Below are 22707 nucleotides of genomic sequence, written 5' to 3'. Positions count from 1 at the left end.
AGCACCAGGCTAATTTGTGTCATTTTAATAGAGAGGGGGTTTCACCATGTTGGCCAGGGTGGTCTCTAACTCCTGACCTCAGGTGATCCACCCATCTCAACCTCCCAAAGTGCTGGGCTTATAGGTATGAGGCACCGTACATGGCCCTTCTCCTTAAATCTTATTTCCAAAGTTAGTATGTAAAAGGCCAAAGCCCCCACTTAATTCTGTTGAACTGCCCATTCTGGAAAGAGACAGCCACCCTGTGAAAAATGACAGGTTGCTGCAGGTGCCATGCATAGGTGCTTTGCGGACAGCCAGCGCCACCTGCTGGCCTTGTGAGCAAATCATTTTTGGAAATCTAGCAGAGAAGCCTGCAGATGAGTAGACCCAGTCCGGATGAAAAAGCCCCGCCATGGCTTCACCCAATTTCTGACCCACAAAACCAGGAGAAAAGTAAAATGGTTGTTTCAATCCACTCAGTTTGGGGAGTAATTTGTTACACAGCAATTGTGATTGGAGCAGATCTTGATAAAGAAACACACATTTCTTGCTGTTCTGGACATCCTCACTACTCAATCATGCAGATCCCCATCTGTGTGATGGGAGCCAAATCCCAGAACAAACAGCTTCATGTTTTCGCCTTTAGGCATTTTAATGTAAGGACACGGTGTTTGGTTGCCTTTTTTTTTTTTTTTTTTTTTTTTTTTTTTTTTTTGAGACAGGGTCTCTCTCTTATTGCTGAGGCTGGAGCACAATGGCTCGATCTTGGCTCACTGCGACTTCCACTTCCCCAGTTCAAGCCTTCCTTCTGACTCAGCCTCCCAAGCAGTACAGGTGCACACCACCATGTCTGGCTAATTTTTGTACTTTTGGTGGAGATGGGGTTTTGCTATGTTGGCCAGGCTGGTCTCAAACTCCTGGCCTCAAGTGATTCGCCTGCCTCAGCCTCCCAAAATGCTGGGATTACAGGTGTGAGCCACCATGCCTGGCCAGGACACGGTGTTTGGGCCTCTTGCAATTATCTTGTTCTCATAAGGAAAAAGCCAACAGCCCTAATATTGAACCAGAAAACTGAAGGGAAGAAGTGTATCAGGTAGCAGAGGTATATTCTCCTAGGCATATTCTCATCTTTAGCATTCAGGAGACACAGAAAGATACATGGATACCTAGAAAGATACAGAAGTAGATACACACATTATACTGTTCTCCTGGTCTGTCTGTGAATTTACCAGTATATCACATTGCTTTAATTATTTTGGTTTACTAGCATCTTTGTATTTTTTGAGACGGGGTTTTGCTCTGTTTCCCAGGCTGGAGTGCAGTGGCACAATCTTGCCTCACTGCAACTTCTGCCTCCCAGATTCAAGTGATTCTCATGCCTCAGTCTCCCGAGTAGCTGGGATTACAGGCGTGCACCTCCATCCCTGGCTAATATTTTCTTTTTTTTTGAGACGGAGTTTCACTCTTGTTACCCAGGCTGGAGTGCAATGGCGCGATCTCGGCTCACCGCAACCTCCGCCTCCTGGGTTCAGGCAATTCTCCTGCCTCAGCCTCCTGAGTAGCTGGGATTACAGGCACGTGCCACCATGCCCAGCTAATTTTTTTGTATTTTTAGTAGAGATGGGGTTTCACCATGTTGACCAGGATGGTCTCGATCTCTTGACCTCATGATCCACCCACCCCGGCCTCCCAAAGTGCTGGGATTACAGGCTTGAGCCGCCATGCCCAGCCCCGCCTGGCTAATTTTTTAAATTTTTAGTAGACACAGGATCTTGCCATGTTGGGTAGGCTAGTCTTGAACTCCTGACCTCAAGTGTATCACCTGCCTCGGTCTCCCAACGTGCTGGGATTGCAGGTGTGAGCCATAGTGCCTGGCCAGTTTACTGGTATCTCTGAAAATCAGTTGAAGACTGCAGCTCTCTCACTTTCCCTATGTTTACGTTTTGTCCTCGTATTTGCATCATGGAAGTAGTGGTATCGTTTTTACATTCCATTGGGCGATGGTTTTATTCCTAGATATCTTAGTAAATTATTTACAAATGATTCTCTAGGTAAGCAGTTTCAGAAAATAGTGGCAACATTTTTAAGTTTTATACTTGTCATGCTTCTGATTTTTAAGATAATGGTTGCACCATTTACAAACACAATAGAAATGCTAATGTATGTTTGAAATAATATATTAATAATTTGTATTAAAAACATTTCAATTAATAGTGAACATTTCAATTAATAGTGAACAATTCAATTAATAGTGAACATCAACATTCACTGTTAATAGTAACTTTCCAACAGTACCTAAAGGAAGAGAGCTCTCTCTGTGAAACTGGTATGAAGACCCGATCAAGCTCACAGTCTCCGAGGTCCACAGCCAGCCAGCAATTGCACAGGAAATGCCATTTCCTCTTAACTGCCATGTCACAGACAATTACCTGGGTGACATACCTATAGTAAATGAAGACAGTCATGTTAGGGAGGTGGGCTCGAATCAGTTGTTTGTAGTGTAATATCGCACCGTTAGTAACTATCCAAGTAAATGAACTGTTTCATTGCAAAGCAAGAACTAAGGAAAGAAAGGAGAGTAGAAGCCAGACGTGGTGTGCGTCTATAACCCCAGTACCTTGGGAAGCTGAGGCAGGTGAATTGCTTGAGCTCAGCAGTGTGAGCCCAGCTTGGGCAACATTGCAAAATCCCGTCTCTAAAAAAATACAAAAATTAGCTGGGCATGGTAGTGTTCACCCGTAGTCCTAAGCTACTTGGGAGGCTAAGGTGGAAGGATTATTTGAGCTCAGGAGGTCAAGGCTGCATTGAGCTGAGATTGGAACACTGCATTCCAGCTTGAGTGACAGTGAGACCCTCACTCAAAAAAAAAAAAAAAAAGAAAGAAAGAAATGAGAGTAGATATTATCTTTTCCTTCCCAACTTCTAAGGAAGTTCATGTATCAGACACCAGACTTCAAACATTTCTCACCTATATACTTTTTTTTTTTTTTTTTTTTTTTGAGAGAGTCTCACCCTGTGTCCCAGGCTGGAGTGTAGTGGTACAATCTGGGCTCACTGCAACCTCTGCCTCCTGGGTTCAAGCGATTCTCCTGCCTACAGTACAGGCACATGTCACTACACCCGGCTAATTTTTTATTTTGGTAGACATGGGGTTTCACCATGTTAGCCAGGAGGATCTTGATCTCTTGACCTCGTTATCCACCCGCCTTGGCCTTCCAAAGTGCTGGGATGATAGGTGAGAGCCACTGTGCCCAGTGTATGTATACTTTTTATAACCTTTCTCTGTCCTGTATGTGACACTGGCTTGCCACCTTTTCAAATTTCCTATCTGCCTCTCTTTAATCATCTGGGGTACAAATGGGGCACAGTCTTTAACGTTTACATCAATGACTTCTCACTCTAGTTAGTCTGGCCTCATTTCCACTTCACTTAGGCAAAGGCCCTGAGATTTCATCCCTTTCCCAGCCACAGTGTTTTATCACTAACCTGTCTGCTAACTTCACCCACTCATACACTTGTCCTCTCGGACACTTGACTGTTCAACCTACTGACTTCATCTCACAGCTAGTCAGCAAACCTCCTGCTTCACTGTAATGATGCTATTTTCTCCAAGGGTCTGTGTTTAATGGCATGAAACTGCTTAAATTGCTCTCGTGAAAATCTTCATTTTAGTTGAATGTTATTTTCTGTGTTGGGAATACAGACTCCTTTAAACCTAAGGTATTTCTGGGGACTGTCTCATTGAAGCAGTTTATGAAACAACAGGTGACTAAGCTGCATTCGATTCAACTAGACAGTGCATTTCATATATTTAAAGCTGTCGTTTAAAAGCAAAGTATGGGCCAGAGTTGGTGACCTGTGCCTGCAATCCCAGCATTTTGGGGGCCAAGATGAGTGGATTGCTCGTGCTAAGGAATTTGAGACTAGCCTGGACAATGTGGTAAAACCTCATTTCTATAAAATAAAAAAATCAGCCAGGCATGGTGGTGCATACCTATGGGCCCAGCTACTTAGGAGGCTGAGGTGGGAGGATCACTTGAGTCCGGGAGACAGAGGTTGCAGTGAGCTGTGATCGTGCCACTGCACTCCATCCTGGGTGACGCAGCCAGACCTTGTCTCAGAAAACAAGAAAAAAAAAAAAAAAAAAAAAGCTAAGTATAATAAAAGTAGAATAAAACACAATACAGAAGAAAATATTCGTTTTCTAGTCCCAGGCTTTTTATGCATCAATTTTAACTTTTACTCTTATATTCTTTAAAATGTAAGAAAAAGTAGAGAGTCTAATGTGAGTGTTAGGAAAGTCACTATGATTACCAGAAAGATTATGGAAAAAAGCTGTCTTTTGCTTAAAAAAAAAAAAAAAACAAAAAGTCTTTCCCTTTTCTGTGCTTTCCAAGTTGTCTGCATTAAAGCACAGATGTTACTTTTGCCACTAAAAAATAAAAACAGGCCAGGTGCAATGGTTCACACCTGCAATCCCAGCACTTTGGGAGGCAGAAATAGGATTGCTAGAGCCCATGAATTTGAGACTGGCCTGGAAAACACAGAGAGACTCCATCTCTATATAAAAAAAAATTAGCCAGGTGTCGTGGCAGGCATCTGCAGTCCCAGCTCACTGGGGAGCTGATGTGGGAGGATCATTTGAACCCAGGAGGTTGAAGCTGCAGCGAGCCATGATCATGTCACTTCACTGCAGTCTAGACAACAGGGGAAGACCCTTCCTCAAAAAATAAACAAAAACAAGAAAAGAAAATCAAATGGACCCTAGAGAATGCCTTCGAAAGAGCTTTAAGGGCTGGGCACAATGACTCATGCCTGTAATCCCAGCACTCCAGGAGACTGAGGTGGGTGGGTTGCTTGAGGACAGGAGTTTGAGACCAGCCTGGCCAACATGGTAAAACCTCACCTCTACTAAAACACAACGAATAGCTGGGTGTGGTGGCACACACTTGTAGTCTCAGGTACTGGGGAGGCTGAGGCATGAGAATTGCTTCAACTTGGGAGGTAGAGGTTGCAGTGAGCTGAGATTGCACCACTGCACCCCAGCCTGAGTGACAGTACAAGACTCCGTCTCAAACAAAACAAAACAAAAAGAGCCATGATACCTGACAGGAAGCTCTAGAGGAGACACATAATCCTGACAATTTAACTGTAACAAATATTTATTGTTACAATATTAATTGTAATTATTAATTCTAACAAGTGTTTATTCAGTCCCTCTATAATCCTGGCATTGTACTAGCTGAGAATAGAATACTAATAAGACATTATCTTTATCCTTGAGGGGCATGAAATCACTGTGAGCTAAAAAATAATAGTATTATAGTTAAATACTACATATAGAATTAGGATTGATATAAAACAGTGGTAAGAAATTGCAAGAAAAGTAGAAAATATTACATCAGTATAAATTTCTTGGGGTGCTTTCTCTAAAAGAGTTAAATTTCAAAATTATTTTGCTATGATTATGAAATAACATCTATCATTAAAATTTTTCAATATACCTAAAAGTACACTGAAGAAAATTTTAAAAATTTATAATCCTACTACCTGGAGATAACTATAATAATTTATTATATATACTCTAGACCTTCTCCTATACACATACTTTATTTTTTACTTTTTTATTTTTTCTGAGACAGAGTCTTGCTCTGTTGCCAGGCTGGAGTACAGTGGTACAATACTGGCTGAATGCAACCTCCGTCTCCTGGGTTCAAGCAATTCTCCTGCCTCAGCCTCCTGAGTAGCTGGGACTGCAGGTGTGGGCCCCATGCCCAGCTAATTTTTATATTTTTAGTAGAGATGGGGTTTCACCATGTTGGCCAGGGTAGTCTTGATCTCCTGACCTTGTGATCCACCCTCCTCAGCCTCCCAAAGTGCTGGGATTACAGGCATAGGCCACTGCACCTGGCTTATTTTATTTTTTCAAGACAGAGTCTCAGACTGTTGCCCAGGCTGGAGAGCAGCAGTGTGATCGTGTTGCACTGCAGCCTCCACCACTGGGCTCAGCGATCCTCCCACCTCAGCCTCCCAGGTATCTTGGCCTGCAGGCATGTGACACCATGCCTGGCTATATATATTTTTTTGTATTTTTTCCAGAAATGGGATTTCGCCATGTTGCCCAGGCTGGTCTTGAACTCCTGGGCTCAGGTAATCTGTCCTCCTCAGTCTCCCAAAGCGCTGGAATTACAGGCATGTGCCACTGTGCCTGGCCTGCATACCTTTTTTTTTTTTTGAGATGGAGTCTCACCCTGTTCCCCAGGCTGGAGTGCACTGGCATGGTCTCTGCTCACTGCTACCTCCAGGCTCCTGGGTTCAAGCAATTCTCATGCCTCTTCCTCCCAAGTAGCTGGGATTACAGGCCCGTGCAACCACACTAGGCTAATCTTTGTATTTTTAGTAGAGACAGTGTTTCACTATGTTGATCAGCCTGGTCTTGAACTCCTGACCTCAAGTGATCTGCCCACCTCGGCCTCCCAAACTGTTGGGATTACAAATGTGAGCCACCGCACCTGGCCTTTTGTGAGCATTTTAAATTTAAGCCATTCTGATGGGTGGCTTGTGCTCTGTCATTTTCATTTCCTGATGACTAACCATGTTGCACATCTTTTCAAGTGCTTGCTACACATTATTCGCCTTTACAAATAAAACTGGAAGGATGGTTTACTAGCTGATTTGTGCGTACTGGAACAGAATGGAAGCAGCAAGGAAGTTATTAGGTTCTACTGGCCCAGTGGCTGGTCTAACTGGCCTAGTGGAAAAAAACTTATTTCGCTAATAAATGTAAGCAGACTGTATGCTCTTTACAGGTGGGCAACATTTAGCAACAGATTCTTTTGAAGACCTGAGCCTTAAGACTTCCACTCCATTTTTCTTTTTTTCCCCCAACTCCAAGGAATCAGTAATCTTCATTCTTTTTTTTTTTTGAGACGGAATTTCGCTCTTGTTACCCAGGCTGGAGTGCAATGGCGCGATCTCGGCTCACCGCAACCTCCGCCTCCTGGGTTCAGGCAATTCTCCTGCCTCAGCCTCCTGAGTAGCTGGGATTACAGGCACGCGCCACCATGCCCAGCTAATTTTTTTGCATTTTTAGTAGAGACGGGGTTTCACCATGTTGACCAGGATGGTCTCGATCTCTTGACCTTGTGATCCGCCCGCCTCGGTCTCCCAAAGTGCTAGGATTACAGGCTTGAGCCACCGTGCCCGGCTCTTCATTCTTAAATAACTGTATCATCTACTTTCTCTAACACCTCTCCTCATTCTGAGTGCTGCTGAAGGAAGATGCTGAATCATTCAAACCTAACACATGTTAGGTTCAAGGACTTTATCGTCATCTGTTTACTTCTCTAATTCCCCAGGCACATCTCACATGGTAATTCTATTCTTTCTCTTTAAGATCTTGACATTTTTCCCCCACCCCAAGACAGGGTCTTGCTGTTGTCCAGGCTGGTGTGCAGTGGTGCAGACATGCACCACTGGCTCACATGCACCTAGGCTCAAGTGATCCTCCCACTTCAGGCTCCTGAGTAGCTGAGACTATAGGTGCATACCACCATGCCTGGTGAATTTTTTTGATTTTTTTTTTTTTTTTTTTTTTTTTTTTCGGTAGAGGCAGGGTCTTCCTATGTTGCTCAGGCTGTTCTCAAACTCCTGGCCTCAAGTGATCTTCCTCCCTCAGCCTCCCAAAGTATTGGATTACAGGTGTGAATTGCTGCACCCTGCCCTTAAGCTCTTAAGTTTGCCTATCAGTAGATAGCTGTTGACTAAAGTTAGTCTTTAAGGATGTGTTTCATATTTAGAAATGGTTTTAATTTGTGGCGCTTTCAGGCAATATTTCGTTGGTGTTATTTGCTGCATACAATCATGGCATTTAACAAATAAAATTAGAGAAAACAAAGCATCTATTATTCTACCTTCCAAAGAAATTGTATCGTTAATTTCTCATGCTTCATTCCAGGGCTTATTCTTTGTAGACAGCTTGAGAACATAAATCTAACAGTCATTTGTTACTATTTGGCTCAAAGATTTACTGTTATTTATTGTGGTGATAAGCTTTCTTCTCTTTTAGATGGACAAAGAAACAGCAACAGTCAACATGATACATGTGCTCACCAGGAAGGACTGAGGCCAGAATTGTCATGCCAGAGCCGAAGGCTGTGCAGTTCCCCTAGAGAGGAATGAGTGGTGAGAAGGAAGACATCCAGGCCCCCTCGTTCAAAGACTGTCTTCTGGGGGTCACAAAGGTGATGGGGCTCACTCCGTCCTTCTGATCCGTAGAGGGTGATGACAACCTATAATGAGACAGGGAAAGGTAAAATACAGCGAGTTTTAACATCATTCTTTGGGTTTATCCCTAAGAAGAAAGATGAAGACATAGAAAACTGTATTTAGACTAAGTCTTTCAGATCTTAAACACAGAGAGCTCTTCATACGTACAGTCTTTTTTTTCTGAGACGAAATATTGCTCTGTCACCCAGACTGGAGTGCAGTGGCGCAGTCTTGCCTCACTGCAACCTCCACCTCCAGAGTTGAAGGCATCCTTATGCCTCAACATCCTGTGTGGCTGGGATTACAGGCATGGGCCATTACCCTCAGTTAACTTCTGCAGTTTTAGTAGAGAAGGGGTTTTGCCATGTTGGCCAGGCTTGTTTCAAACTCCTGACCTCTGGGGACATGCCTGCCTTGGCATCCCAAAGTGTTGAAATTACAGGCAGGAGTTTCCGTGCCTGGCCCACATGTACAGTATACAACTATAGCAAAGCCTCTGCAGGCAGACAGTGACTAGGGTGCCTCCTCACTGTGCACGGCAGTCCTGAAAAAAAAAAAAAAAGGCAGCAGCACAATGGAAACTCATAAATAAAGCCCTAAACTCCGGGGACAGAGCACCTGGGAAAAAAGAAAAAGGAGTTTATGAGTTCTGCTGCAGCAGACCTAAACATACCTGCCCAGCAACTCTGAATGAACAACGGAGCTCACAGCTCAGCATTTGAGCTCCAATAAAGGACAGACTGTCTCCTCAAGCAGCTCCCTGACCCCCTATGTCCAAAGAATCACCTCATAAAGGAGAGAACACACTGACATTTGGCGGGTATCCTTCTGGGACAAAGATAGCAGAAGAAGAAACTGGTAGCAACCCTTACTGTTCTGCAGCTGCTGCAAGTGATCCCCAGGCAAGCAGGGCCTGGAGTGGACGTCAGCAGTCCTACAGCAGAGGGGCCAGATTATTAGAAGGAAAACTAAGAAACAAATAACTTCATCATCCACAAACTGGAAGTTCACCCAGAGACCCAATCTGAAAGTCAGCAACTACAAAGACAACAGGTGGATAAATCCACAAAGATGGGAAGAAACCAGCACAAAAAGGATGAAAACACCCGAAACCAGAACACCTCTCCTCCTACAAGAGATCACAACTCCTCACCAGCAAGGGAACAAGGCTGGATGGAGAAGGAGTGTGATGAAATGACAAAATCAGACTTCAGAAGGTGGGTAATAAGAAACTTCTGTGAGCTAAAAGAACATGTTCTAACCCAATGCAAAGAAACTAAGAACCTTGAAAAAAGATCTGACGAAATGCTAACGAGAATGGACAACATAGAGAGGAATATAAGTGAATTGATGGAGCTGAAAAACACAACACGAGAACTACACAAAGCATGCACAAGTTTCAACAGCTGAATAGACCAAGCAGAAGAAAGGATATCAGAGGTTGAAGATCAACTCAATGAAATAAAACGAGAAGGCAAGAATAGAGAAAAAAGGGTAAAAAGGAATGAACAAAATCTCCAAGAAATGTGGGACTATGTGAAAAGACCTAATCTATGTTTGATAGGTGTACCTGAATGTGCTGAAGAGAATGAATCCAAGCTGGAAAATACTCTTCAGGATATTATCCAGGAAAACTTCCCCAACCTAGCAAGGCAGGCCAATATTCAAGTCCAAGAAACACAGGGAACACCACAAAGATATTTCTCAAGAAGAGCAACCCCAAGGCACATAATCATCAAATTCACCAGGGTTGAAATGAAGGAGAAAATGCTAAGGGCAGCCAGAGAGAAAGGTCGGGTTACCCACAAAGGGAAGCCCATCAGACTCACAGCAGATCTCTCAGCAGAAACCCTATAAGCCAGAAGAGAGTGGGGGCCAATATTCAACATCCTTAAAGAAAAGAACTTTCAACCCAGAATCACATATCCAGCCAAACTAAGCTTCATAAGTGAAGGAAAAATAAAATCCTTTGTGAACAAGCAAGTATTCAGAGATTTCATCACCACCAGGCCTGCTTTACAAGAGCTCCTGAAAGAGGCTCTACACATATAAAGGAACAACTAGTATCAGCCACTCCAAAAACATAGCAAATGGTAAAGAGCATCAACACAATCAAGAATCTGCATCAACTAATGGGCAAAACAGCCAGCTAGCATCAAAATGGCAGGATCAAATTCACACATAACAATATTAACCCTAAATGTAAATGGACTAAAAGCCCCAATCAAAAGACACAGACTGGCAAATTGGATAAAAAGCCAAAACCCATCAGTGTGCTGTATCCAGGAAACCCATTTCACATGCAAGGATACACAAAGGCTCAAAATAAAGGAATGGAGGAAGATTTACCAAGCAAATGGAGAGCAAAAAAAGCAGGAGTTGCAATTCTCATCTCTGATAAAATAGACTTTAAAGCAACAAAGATCAAAAGAGACAAAGGACGTTACACAATGGTAAAAGGATCAATGTAACAAGAAGAGCTAATGATCCTAAATATATATGCACCCAATACAGGAGCACCCAGATACATAAGGCAAGTTCTTAATGACTTACAAAGAGACTTAGACTTCCACCCAATAATAGTGGGAGACTTTAACACCCCATTGTCAGTATTAGACAGATCAACAAGACAGAAAATTAACAAGGATATCCAGGACTTGAACTGAGACCTGAAACAAGCACACCTAATAGGCATTTACAGAACTCTCCACCCCAAATCCACAGAATATACATTCTTCTCAGCACCACATCACATCTACTCTAAAACTGACCATGTAATTGGAAGCAAATCACTCCTCAGCAAATAAATGCAAAAGAATGGAAATCATAACAGTCTCTCAGACCACAATGCAATCAAGTTAGAACTCAGAATGCAGAAACTACCTCAGAACTGCACAGCTTCATGGAAACTGAACAACTGGCTCTTGAATGTTGACTGGATAAACAATGAAATGAAGGCAGAAATAAAGATGTTCTTCAAAACCAAAGAGAATGAAGACAATAACATACCAGAATCTCTGGGACACATTTAAAGCAGTCTCTAGAGGAAAATATATAGCAATAAGTGCCCACATGAGAAGCAAGGAGAGATTGAAAATTGACACCCTATCATCAAAATTGAAAGAGCTAGAGGAGAAAGATAAAAAAACCTCAAAACCTAACAGAAGACAAGAAATAACTAAGATCAGAGCAGAACTGAAGGAGATAGACACAAAAAAAACCTTCAAAAAAATCAGTAAATTCAGGAGCTGGTTTTTCAAAAAGATCAACAAAATAGAGCACTAGCCAGATGAATAAAGAAAAGAGAGAATAACCAAATAGATGCAATAAAAAAACGATAAAGGGGATATCACCACAGATTCCACAGAAATCCAAACCATCATCAGAGATTATTACAAACAACTCTATGCACATCAACTAGTAAACCTGGAAGAAATGGATCAATTCCTGGACACTTGCCTCCTCCAAAGCCTAAACCAGGAAGAAGTCAAAACCCTGAATAGACCAATACAAGGTCTGAAGTTGAGGCAGCAAAATAAGAGCTTACCACCCAAAAAAAGCCCAGGTCCAGATGGGTTCACAGCCAAATTCTACCAGACATACAAAGAGGAGCTGGTACCACTCCTTCTGAAACTATTCCAAATAATCCAAAAAGAGGGAATCCTTCCCAAATCATTTATGAGACCAACATCATCCTGATACCAAAACCTGGCAGAGACTTAACAAGAAAAGAAAACTTCAGGCCAATATCCATGATGAACATAGATGCAAAAATCTTCAATAAAATACTGGCAAGCCAATTGCAACAGCACATCAAAAAGCTTATCCACCATGATCAAGTAGGATTCATCCCGGGGATGCAAGGCTGGTTCAACATACGCAAGTCCATAAACGTAATTCACCACATAAACAGAACCAAAGACAAAAACCACATGATTATCTCAACTGATGCAGAGAAGGTCTTTGACAAAATTCAACAGCCTTTTATGCTAAAAACCCTCAATAAACTAGGTATTGACAGAACGTATCTCAAAATAATAAAAGCTATTTATGACAAACCAACAGCCAATATCATACTGATTGGGCAAAAACTGGAAGCATTCCCTTTGAAATCTGGTACTAGACAAGGATGCCCCTCTCACCACTCCTATTGAATATAGTACTGGAAGTTCTAGCCAGAGCAATCAGGCAAGAAAAAGAAATACAGGGTATTCAAATAGGAAAGGAGGAAGTCAAATTGTCTCTCTTTGCAGATGACATGATTTTACATCTAGAAGACCCCATTGTCTCAGCCCAAAATCTCCTGAAACTGATAAGCAACTTCAGCAAAGTCTCAGGATACAAAATCAATGCGCAAAAATCACAAGCATTGCTATACACCAATAACAGACTTAAAGAGAGCCAAATCAAGAATGAACTTCCATTCACAATTGCTACAAAGAGAATAAAATACCCAGGAATACAATTAACAACTAACATAAAGGACCTCTTCAAGGGGAACTACAAACCACTGCTCAACGAAATAAGAGAGGACACAAACAGATGGAGAAACATTCCATGTTGATGGTTAGGAAGAATCAGTATCGTGAAAATGGCCATATTGCCCAAAGTAATTTACAGATTCAACCCTATCCCCATCAAGCTACCAATGACCTTCTTCAAAGAACTGGAAAAACACACCTTAAACTTCATATGGAACCAAAAGAGAGCCCACATAACCAAGTCGATTCTAAGCAAAAGGAACAAAGTGGGAGGCATCACACTACCGGACTTCAAACTATACTACAAGGCTACAGTAATCAAAGCAGCATGGTACTGGTACCAAAACAGAGACATAGACCAATGGAACAGAACAGAGGCCTCAGAGGCAACACAACATATCTACAACCATCCGATCTTTGACAAACCTGACAAAAACAAGCAATGGGGAAAGGATTCCCTGTTTCATAAATGGTGTTGGGAAAACTGGCTAGCCATGTGCAGAAAGCAGAAACTGGATTCCTTCCTGACACCTTACACTAAAATTAACTCCAGATGGATTAAAGACTTAAACATAAGACCTAACACCATAAAAACCCTAGAAGAAAATCTAGGCAAAGCCATTCAGGACATAGGCATAGGCAAGGACTTCATGACCAAAACACCAAAAGCATTGGCAACAAAAGCCAAAATAGACAAATGGGACCTAATCAAACTCCACAGCTTCTGCACAGCAAAAGAAACAGTCATTAGAGTCAATCGGCAACCAACAGAATGGAAAAAAATTTTTGCAGTCTAACCATCTGACAAATGGCTGGTCCAGAATTTATAAAGAACTAAAACAGATTTACAAGAAAAAAAACAAACAAGCCTATTCAAAAGTGGGCAAAGGATATGAGCAGATACTTTACAAAAGAAGACATACATGAGGCCAACAAACATATGAAAAAATGCTCATCATCACTGGTCATTAGAGAAATGCATATCAAAACCACATTGAGATACCATCTCACACCAGTTAGAATGGCGATCATTAAAAACATCTAGAGACGACAGATGCTGAAGAGGATGTAGAGAAATAGGAACACTTTTACACTGTTGGTGGGAGTGTAAATTAGTTCAACCATTGTGGAAGACAGTGTTACAATTCCTTAAGAACCTAGAAATAGAAATTCCATTTGACCCAGCAATCCCATTACTGGGTATATGTCCAAAGGATTATAAATCATTCTACTACAAGGACACATGCACATGAATGTTCATTGCAGCACTGTTTACAATAGCAAGGACCTGGAACCAACCCAAATGCCCATCGATGATAGACTGGACAGGGAAAATGGGGCACATATACACCATGGAATATTATGCAGCCATCAAAAATGATGAGTTTGTGTCCTTTGTAGGGACATGGATGAACCTGGAAACCATCATTCTCAGCAAACTGACACAAGAGCAGAAAATCAACCACCACATGTTCTCACTCATAGGCGGGTGGTGAACAATGAGAACACATGGACACAGGGAGGGGAGCACTACCCACCGGGGTCTGTTGGAGGGAAATGGGGGAGGGACAGTCGGGGGTGGGGAGTTGGGGAGAGAGAGCATGGGGAGAAATGCCAGATATAGGTGAAGGAGAGGAAGGCAGCAAATCACACTGCCATGTGTGTACCTATGCAACTATCTTGCATGTTCTTCGAATGTACCCCCAAACCTAAAATGCAATAAAAAAGAAGAAAAAAAAAAAGAACTATAAAATACCAATCTCTGATCTTTTTTTTTTTTTTTGAGATGGAGTCTCGCTATGTCACTCAGGCTGGAATGCAGTGGCCCTATCTCAGCTCACTGCTAGCTAGCTCTGCTTACTGTGAGCTCTGCCTACCGAGTTCAAGCTATTCTCCTGCCTCAGCCTCCTGAGTAGGTGAGATTACAAGTGCTCACTCCCATGCCTGGATAATTTTTGTATTTTCAGTAGAGATGAGGTTTCACCATGTTCATCAGGTTCGTCTCGAACTTCTGACCTCACACTCTGCTTGCCTTGGCCTCTCAAAGTTCTTGGATTACAGGCATGAGCCATCATGCCCAGCCTCTGATCTCTCTTAAAGTGCTATTGGTTTCCAGGATATCACCAACTCAGAGTGTATCTCCTGTGGCAGAAGACAGGACGCAATGAGGGAAGAACATTTATCTCATTAACCTTAGCTGTTGTAGCAGCCCTTCTTCTATATCCGGTGTAGACCTGAATCAGGTAGTGAAACTGAGCGCTGGGGTCATTATCAGCCAGGACAGTAACCTTCACCTGCAAGAAAAGCAGAACTAAGCAACTTATGAGGCCTCCACTTAGTATAGCTGCCTCCAGCTGAGGAGCAAGAGGAGGCAGCCCACAGGTGTGGCAGCCCTAGAGAAAGCAGGGCGGACATGTGGTCAGCAGACAGACACCAGCAGACCTAAGCCACTAAAGTGGGGATGAGGCCTGAACCTCCGGGCCTGCACCTCTCAAGTGAAATAGTCACAGAATCAATCACCTGATCATGTCTTGGGCCTCTAAATCCTCCCACCTCCCTCCCACTCAGGTACAGTCACCACATAACAGAGAAAGCCCAGCTAAATTTGCATTTCAGATAAACTATCAATGATTTGGGACATACTTACACTAAAAACACACTATTTGTTTAAAATGCAAATTTAACTAGGTAGTCTGAATTTTTGTTTACTGACACTGACAACCCTGAACTCAAGGCAACAAGAAATGAACACCTGGCGTATTCTAGAATTTCCAAGTGCAAGAAAACATAGGAAGAACATACACATGGAAAGAAGGTATTTTTAGATGGAGTCTTGCTTGGTCGCCCAGGCTGGAGTGCAGTGGCGCAAGTGAACCAAGATTGTGCCACTGCAACCTCCGACTCCTGGGTTCAAGTGGTTCTCTGCCTCAGCCTCCTGAGTAGCTGGGATTACAGGTGCCCACCACCAAGCTCAGCTAATTTTTATATTTTTAGTAGAGATGGGGTTTCACCATGTTGGCCAGGATGGTCTCAATTTCTTGACCTCATGATGATCTGCCCACCTCGGCCTCTCAAAGTGCTGGGATTACAGGCGTGAGCCACTGTGCCCGGCAAAGGTTTTTGTTTTTATAAAGATTCCATATAGGTTTCTTGTATATTATCGTTACATTTTTACTTTTTTTTTTTTTTAGACAGTCTTGCTATGTTGACCAGGCTGGAGTCAAGTGTTGTGTTCTTCGTTCACTGCAACATTTACCTCTCTGGTACAAGTGATCCCCCGACCTCAGCCTCCTAAGTAGCTGGGATTACAGGTGCCCACCATCACGTCTGGCTAATTTTTATAGTTTTAGTAAAGATGGGGTTTCACCATGTTGGCCAGGCTGGTCTTTAACTCTTGACCTCAAGTGATCCACCAGCCTTGACCTCCCAAAGTGTTGGGATTACAGGCGTGAGCCACTTTACCTGGCCAGTTACATTAAGTTATAATTTGACTTACATATAACTTACTTTCTTTTTTTGAGACATAGTCTCATTCTGTTGGCCAGGCTGGAGTGCAGTGGCACGATCTTGGCTCACTGCAACCTCCTTCTCCTGGGCTCAAGCAATTCTGCTGCCTCAGCCTTCCAAGTAGTTGGGATTACAGGCATGTTCCACCACACCCGGCTAATTTTTCTATTTTTAGTAATGACAGGGTTTCACCAAGTTGGCCACGCTGGTCTTCAACTCCTGACCTCAGGTGATCTACCTGAGGTGGCCTCCCAAAGTGCCGGGATTACTGTCGTTGAGCCAGTGTGCCCTGCCAACTTACATATAACTTTCATATCCAATGTATAAAGTAGGATAAAGTTGCATTTGACTGTAGTTAAGCTCTTTAGGTGTTTCCTTTTCCTTTTTTTGTTTTTTTGGAGACAGGGTCTCTATTGTCCAGGCTAGAGTAAAGTGGCACAACAATAGCTCACTGCAGCCTCAAGATCCTGGGCTCAAGTGATCTTCCCACCTCAGCTACCCAGGTAGCTGAGACTACAAGGATGCACCACCATGCCAGGCTAATTTTTTTTTTTCCAAATTTTCAGTAGAGACAAAGTCTTGCTATGGTGCCCAGGCTGGTCGTGAACTCCTGAGCTCAAGTGATCCTCCTGCCCTGGCCTCCCAAACTGCTGGGATTACAGGCATGAGCCACTGCACCCAGCTGGTGTTTTCTTTTGGCTCATTCCTAGTCTAAAATGAGTCCCACAACGGTCCAATCTTGGATCCAGAAAAAAAAAAAAAAAAAAAGAGAAAAAGTTCTTAGGTCTTGAGACAGTGGACATGAAGGTAAATTTAAGAAAAGTTTCACTTGAATTTCTATGGCTCTCAGTATTGCACCACTGGCTTCTTTTGACAAAGGTATGTTTTTTCCCCGTATTATTTAACATACTCAGTATCATGGTGAAACTGTTGGACTCCACGTCTCATTACCTTCTGCATATCTGCTTGATCCTTTCTCCAGGCCCACACAACTGTGATCATGTAGAATCCTAAAAGGCTGGCCAGCAGCGACACCCCAACAGGATTGCTGGTCACACGAAGGAAGAGTATGATAGTGTCTTCAACATTCACAGTCCTGGGCACCACGAGGAAATCGCTGGCAAAGAAGGTCAGGTGGTTACAGAGACACTGTGTCCTCAGAATTGTGCTCTGTGGCCCAACCTGGAATTAGAATCAAGATGTTGACTGTAGTCGGATAGAGTGCTAAGGATGAGCCAGACACAAACACTGGCAATTTAGAAATGGAAAGAGATGCTTGGATCTCTCACTCACTGCTGGTCATGGCGTAAACTGGTATAACCAATGTGGAAAGCAATTCAGCAACACCTAGTACAGCTGAAGAAGCACCAACCCTTTGAATCCTGCAATTCCAGTTCTGAATGTATATATGTTCTAGGGGAACTTTGCACATGTGTATAAAGATCTACTAAAAGAAATGTTTTGTCACCCTTGTTTTTAATTACCAAAAACAGGAAGAAACTAACATGTTCAATAACAGGACATACAAATTAATAAATACGTAAATAGGCAAACGCAAACTAATAGAATTCTATACAGCAGTTAAAAATGAATGAATTAGCCAGGTGTGGTGGCTCATACCTGTAATCTCAGCACTTTGGGAGGCTGAGGCAGGTGGATTCCCTGAGGCTGAGTTCGAGACCAGCCTGGACAACATGGCAAAACCCTATGTCTACCTAAAATATAAAAATTAGCCAGGTGTGGTGGTGCATGCCTGTAGTCCTAGCTATTTGGGAGGCTGAGGCAGGAGAATTACTTGAATCCAGGAGGCAGAGTTTGCAGTGAGCTGAGATCATACCACTGCATTCCAGCCTGGGTGACAGAGCAAAACTCCATCTTCAAAAATAAATAAAAATGTAAAAAATGAATGAAAAGATATATCAACACAGATAAATGCTGAGTAAATAAAACACATTAAAGAGATATGTACAGTATAGTGCTATTTACGCAAAGCCTAAGAAGCATGCAAAAGACTTATCTATTCATTGTCTGTTTCCCTCTTTAGAATCATAAGTTCATGAGGATATTGTCTTGTTCACTGCTTTATCTCTAGTTCCTAGACTTGGGCATGACATGTAGAAGATATGCAATAAATGCTTGCTGAAAGAATGAACACCCACACAAATTCAGGCCAGTAGTTACACTTTGGTGGAAGGGAAGGAAGGTTGGAGATTAGAGAGGGCTACACAAAGGGCTTCAATTATTCCTGAAATTTTTAAAGATAATCTGAAGCTGCGGAAAATACGAACTTTAATAAAGTTGAATGTGCATTCAATGTTTTTTATATTATTTATGACTTTCCGTATGTTGGAACATTACTTCCTAATATTTAAAAAAAATGTCAGAAGGTGATTACATGGAAGTTACCAATTCTATGTTTGGTTTCATGGATGAAAAACCTAAAGTACTGTCATGACTACGTATTTATTTCCAGTGCACACAGTTAAGTCCTGGAGGCCCAATATAGTCGGCCCTTAGAACTCTTGGCCAGGCGTGGTGGCTGCTGCCTTTAAGCCCAGCACTTTGGGAGGCTGAAGCGGGCAGATCACCTGAGGTCAGCAGTTTGAGATCACCCTGGCCGACATGGTGAAACCCTGTCTTTGCTAAAAATACAAAAAATTAGCTGGATGTGGTGGCAGGTGCCTGTAATTGTTGCTACTTGGGAGGCTGAGGCAGCACAATTCCTTGAACCTGTGAGATCCTGCCAATGTTCTCCAGGATCTGGGAAACAAGAACCAAACTCCGTCTCAAAAAAGAAAAAAAACTCTTGGGGCAGCTCAATTCCTTTCATGGGGTCCAAGCACTTCAGAGTGCTTCAAGGAGGTGGGAAATACCTGATGCCTTCTGCAATCAATGGGTCTGTGCTGTGGGAGGGGAAAAGCTCTCAAGCTTCTCAAAGTATGGTTTCCCTAACAACCAACACTGGCATCAGCTGGGAGCTTGTTAGAAAGACTCAGGGCCTGACCAGAGCTACTGTATCAGAATCTCCTTTTTAACAAGCCCTGTTTATACATTTGCTTGATAGCCATTGTCCAGCTATGACTGCCTGAGTCTATGAATGGTACAGACTCCTTCCTAAATATCCTCTTTCTGGCCACCCAAAGTGCTGGTGGGAGGATTGCCTGAGCCCAGATGTTCAAGACCAGTGTAGGCAACATGTTGAGACCCTGTCTGTCCAAAAAATTAGCCAGGTGTGGTAGCATATGCCTTTCATCCCCACTACTTGAGAGGCTGAGGCAGGAGGATCTTTTGAGCCCAGGAAGTTGAGGCTGCAGTAAGGCGTGATCATGCCACTGCACTCCAGCTTGAGCAACACAGTGAGACCCTATCTAAAAAAAAAAAAAAAAAAAAAAAAATCTCTTTCCTTCTCTTCCCAATCTAGATGGCACTTTCTCAGCTCTTTTTAGGACAGCTTCATGCTTTGCAAGACCTTCATCACGTTCTTTGAGCTACCGAACCAGGACCTTATCAGGCATAATCTCACAGAATCACGAGTGTGCAAACGTAATAGTGGTGTTTTAAACCAGCTGGACACCAGGAACAAGGTGATTAATTACAAAAGTGACAACCTGTCCTCATTTGGCCTGGATTGCACAAGAATCTGAGAACATAGTTCTTTCTCGAGCTATGAAGGTTCTCTTTTGTTTAGCAAGAGGCTTCATTTTACCCACCCACAGACCTATTTAGGACTTGTAGAATTTTACAGCTTCCACACACTGTTTTATTTTAACCACAATGGTCAGGTCTACCCTGAACTGTTTGAGAAAGAAACTACAAAGATAAAGCACAAAGCTGCTCCTGCTCAGAAAAGCCACACTTGCCCTGCCCACCACACACAACCCTCCTCTTGCCCAAGGCCCAAGCAGTCACTTCACACCTCCTGATTATTTTTCTTGCTGGGCTGCCCCAAATGAGATAACAGATGCATTGGGTTTAAAGGCCGCCACAGAAGAGAGGCCCCAGAAGCAGCTCAGTTTCTTACTTGGCATCCATTGCTGCTCCATGTCCGGTTGTGGCTGTCCCAGTAATAACACTGAGTGACGGCTGTGACGACCGAGACCTGCTGAGCACCCTCCTGGCTCTCGCTCAGCACAGCTGTTATATAGTAGGTGCCAATCCCGTGCTGTAGATGCTCTGGAGTCAGCACCCACGTGTACTCCTCATCTTAGAACAAAGAAGAGTACTTACTTGTGTATCAAACAGGACAAAAGCACCAGTAGAACCTCTCTTCCAAAGGATCTACTGTTAATATTTTACAAATGAGACCATCATAAACCTAGAGTCACAAGCGATTGGAATGAAAATGACCAGTGATACAATCCCAGGCTCTGGGTCACTGCTTTGCTCCTAAGGAATCACTGGCATGACAAGGCTCAAGAGCTACGTCTTGGGCCAGGCACCGTGGCTCACGCCTATAATCCCAGCACTTCAGAAAGCCGAGGTGGGTGGATCACTTGAGATCAGGAGTTCGAGACCAGCCTGGTGAATGTGGCAAAACCCCACATCCACTAAAAATACAAAAATTAGTGGGGTGTGGTGACCTGGGCCTGTAATCCCAGCTACTCTGGAGGCTGAGCCAAGAAAATTGCTTGAACTTGGAGAAGTTGCAGTGAGTTGAAATCACACCACTTTACTTCAGCCTGGGCAACAGATTTTGTCTCCAAAAAAAAAAAAAAAAAAAAAGACATTCTTTTGGTATGTGATCATTTAGGTCTAATGATTTAGAATGTATTATGAGGTTTACAAAAATGAAATGATCACACACCTGTTAGCAGATGGAAGACTAATGTAACAAGAGAAACCCCAGGGTGAAGCAAAGGCAGGGATAGGGTGGCTCCAGGAACAAAGCCCAGGTTGGCACGCCAGGGACCTGAGGTCAGGCCTGGCTCTGTCACCAGCTGGCTGGTAGGGGATAAGGCCAGTCACCTGGTCTCTCTGGGCCTCAGCTTTCTCATCTTTCAAAGAGTCCTATTTCTCAAACAAAGGCTCTCAAAGGCCCCTTTCCACTCTGAATGACAAGATATCATTGCCAAGATCAGCAAGAAAAACTGAGGGCATGGCCAGGCGCAGTGGCTCACACTTGTCATCCAAGGACTTTGGGAGGCTAAGGCAGGAGGATCTCTTGAGCTCAGGAGACCAGCGTGGCCAACATGGCAAAACCCTGTCTCTACTAATAACACAGAAAATCAGCCAGGTGTGGTGGCATATACACCTGCAGTCCCAGCTGCTGGGGAGGCTGAGGCATGAGAATCACTTGAACCTGGGAGGCTCAGGCTGCAGGGAGCTGAGACCATGCAACTGCACTCCTGCCTGGGGGACAGAGTGAGACTCCATCTCAAAACAAAACCAAAACCAAAAGCAAAACCGAACGCACCTTTGGAATCGGGAAAGGGCCTGTTGGAAAGTCACACAAACCCCGCAGTGGGCAGCCTGGTAGTGAGCATTGCTGCCTCAGGGGCTTTGCCTAAAAGAAAGAAAAGTGATTGTTCCTGTGTGAGAGGGGCCCATGTACGAACCAGAGAAAGTTGTTCCAACACAGAAAAGTGGTCCTGATGGGAGACTGTAGCATGCTTTCTCCACTTGGAATTTTCCCAATGTAAAAATAAACACAAAAGTGTAGCTCTCATTAAGACTTTTCACTATTACATTTAAAGTAGATACCCACAGAGCATGTTTTTGATCAAATATATCTAAGCACTTTTTATATATATCAGGAATTTTTATTTTTTATTTTCAAGACAGTTTCTTGCTGTTACCAAGGCTGGAGTGCAGTGGTATGATCCAAATTCACTGCAGTTTTCCACTCCTTGCCTCAAGCAATCCTCTTGCCTCAACCTCCCAAGTAGCTAGGGTCTACAGGTGCACATCCCTACACCCAGCTTTTTTTGAAAAATTTTATTTATTTATTTATTTTTTATTTTTTTATTTTTTTTTTGTAGAGACAGTCTTGCTACGTTGCCCAGGCTGGTCTCAACCTCCTGGCTTTAAGTGATCCTCCTGCTGTGGCCTCTCAGAGTGCTGGCATTATAGGCATGAGCCACTACACCAGGCCAGACATTTTTTTTTTTTTTTGAGACGGAGTTTCGCTCTTGTTACCCAGGCTGGAGTGCAATGGCACCATCTCGGCTCACCGCAACCTCCGCCTCCTGGGTTCAGGCAATTCTCCTGCCTCAGCCTCCTGAGTAGCTGGGATTACAGGCATGCGCCACCATGCCCAGCTAATTTTTGTATTTTTAGTAGAGACGGGGTTTCACCATGTTGACCAGGATGGTCTCGATCTCTCGACCTCGTGATCCACCCGCCTCGGCCTCCCAAAGTGCTGGGATTACAGGCTTGAGCCACCACGCCCGGCCTCAGGCCAGACATTTTTAACTGTAATGTTATATCTCAGAAATTCGTAACTTTTAAAAACTACAGTATAGTCATTCAC

General features: G+C 43.2%; 1 protein-coding gene across 1 annotated transcript in view; it reads right to left on the bottom strand.

Annotated features, from left to right (window-relative positions):
• The window catches only part of PKD1L3 (polycystin 1 like 3, transient receptor potential channel interacting), a 95873-nt gene that overhangs the window by 45487 nt on the left and 27679 nt on the right, over window positions 1–22707 (bottom strand). Inside the window, 5 exon segments of the mRNA XM_039476673.2 lie at window positions 2278–2424; window positions 8095–8273; window positions 14924–15025; window positions 17190–17420; window positions 20260–20441. Of these exon segments, the coding sequence (XP_039332607.1) occupies window positions 2278–2424; window positions 8095–8273; window positions 14924–15025; window positions 17190–17420; window positions 20260–20441 (841 nt within the window).

This window comes from Saimiri boliviensis, chromosome 1 (genome assembly GCF_048565385.1).
Source record: "Saimiri boliviensis isolate mSaiBol1 chromosome 1, mSaiBol1.pri, whole genome shotgun sequence".
Classification (NCBI taxonomy): Eukaryota; Metazoa; Chordata; class Mammalia; order Primates; family Cebidae; genus Saimiri; species Saimiri boliviensis.
This window is presented reverse-complemented; position numbering and strand designations above follow the sequence as displayed.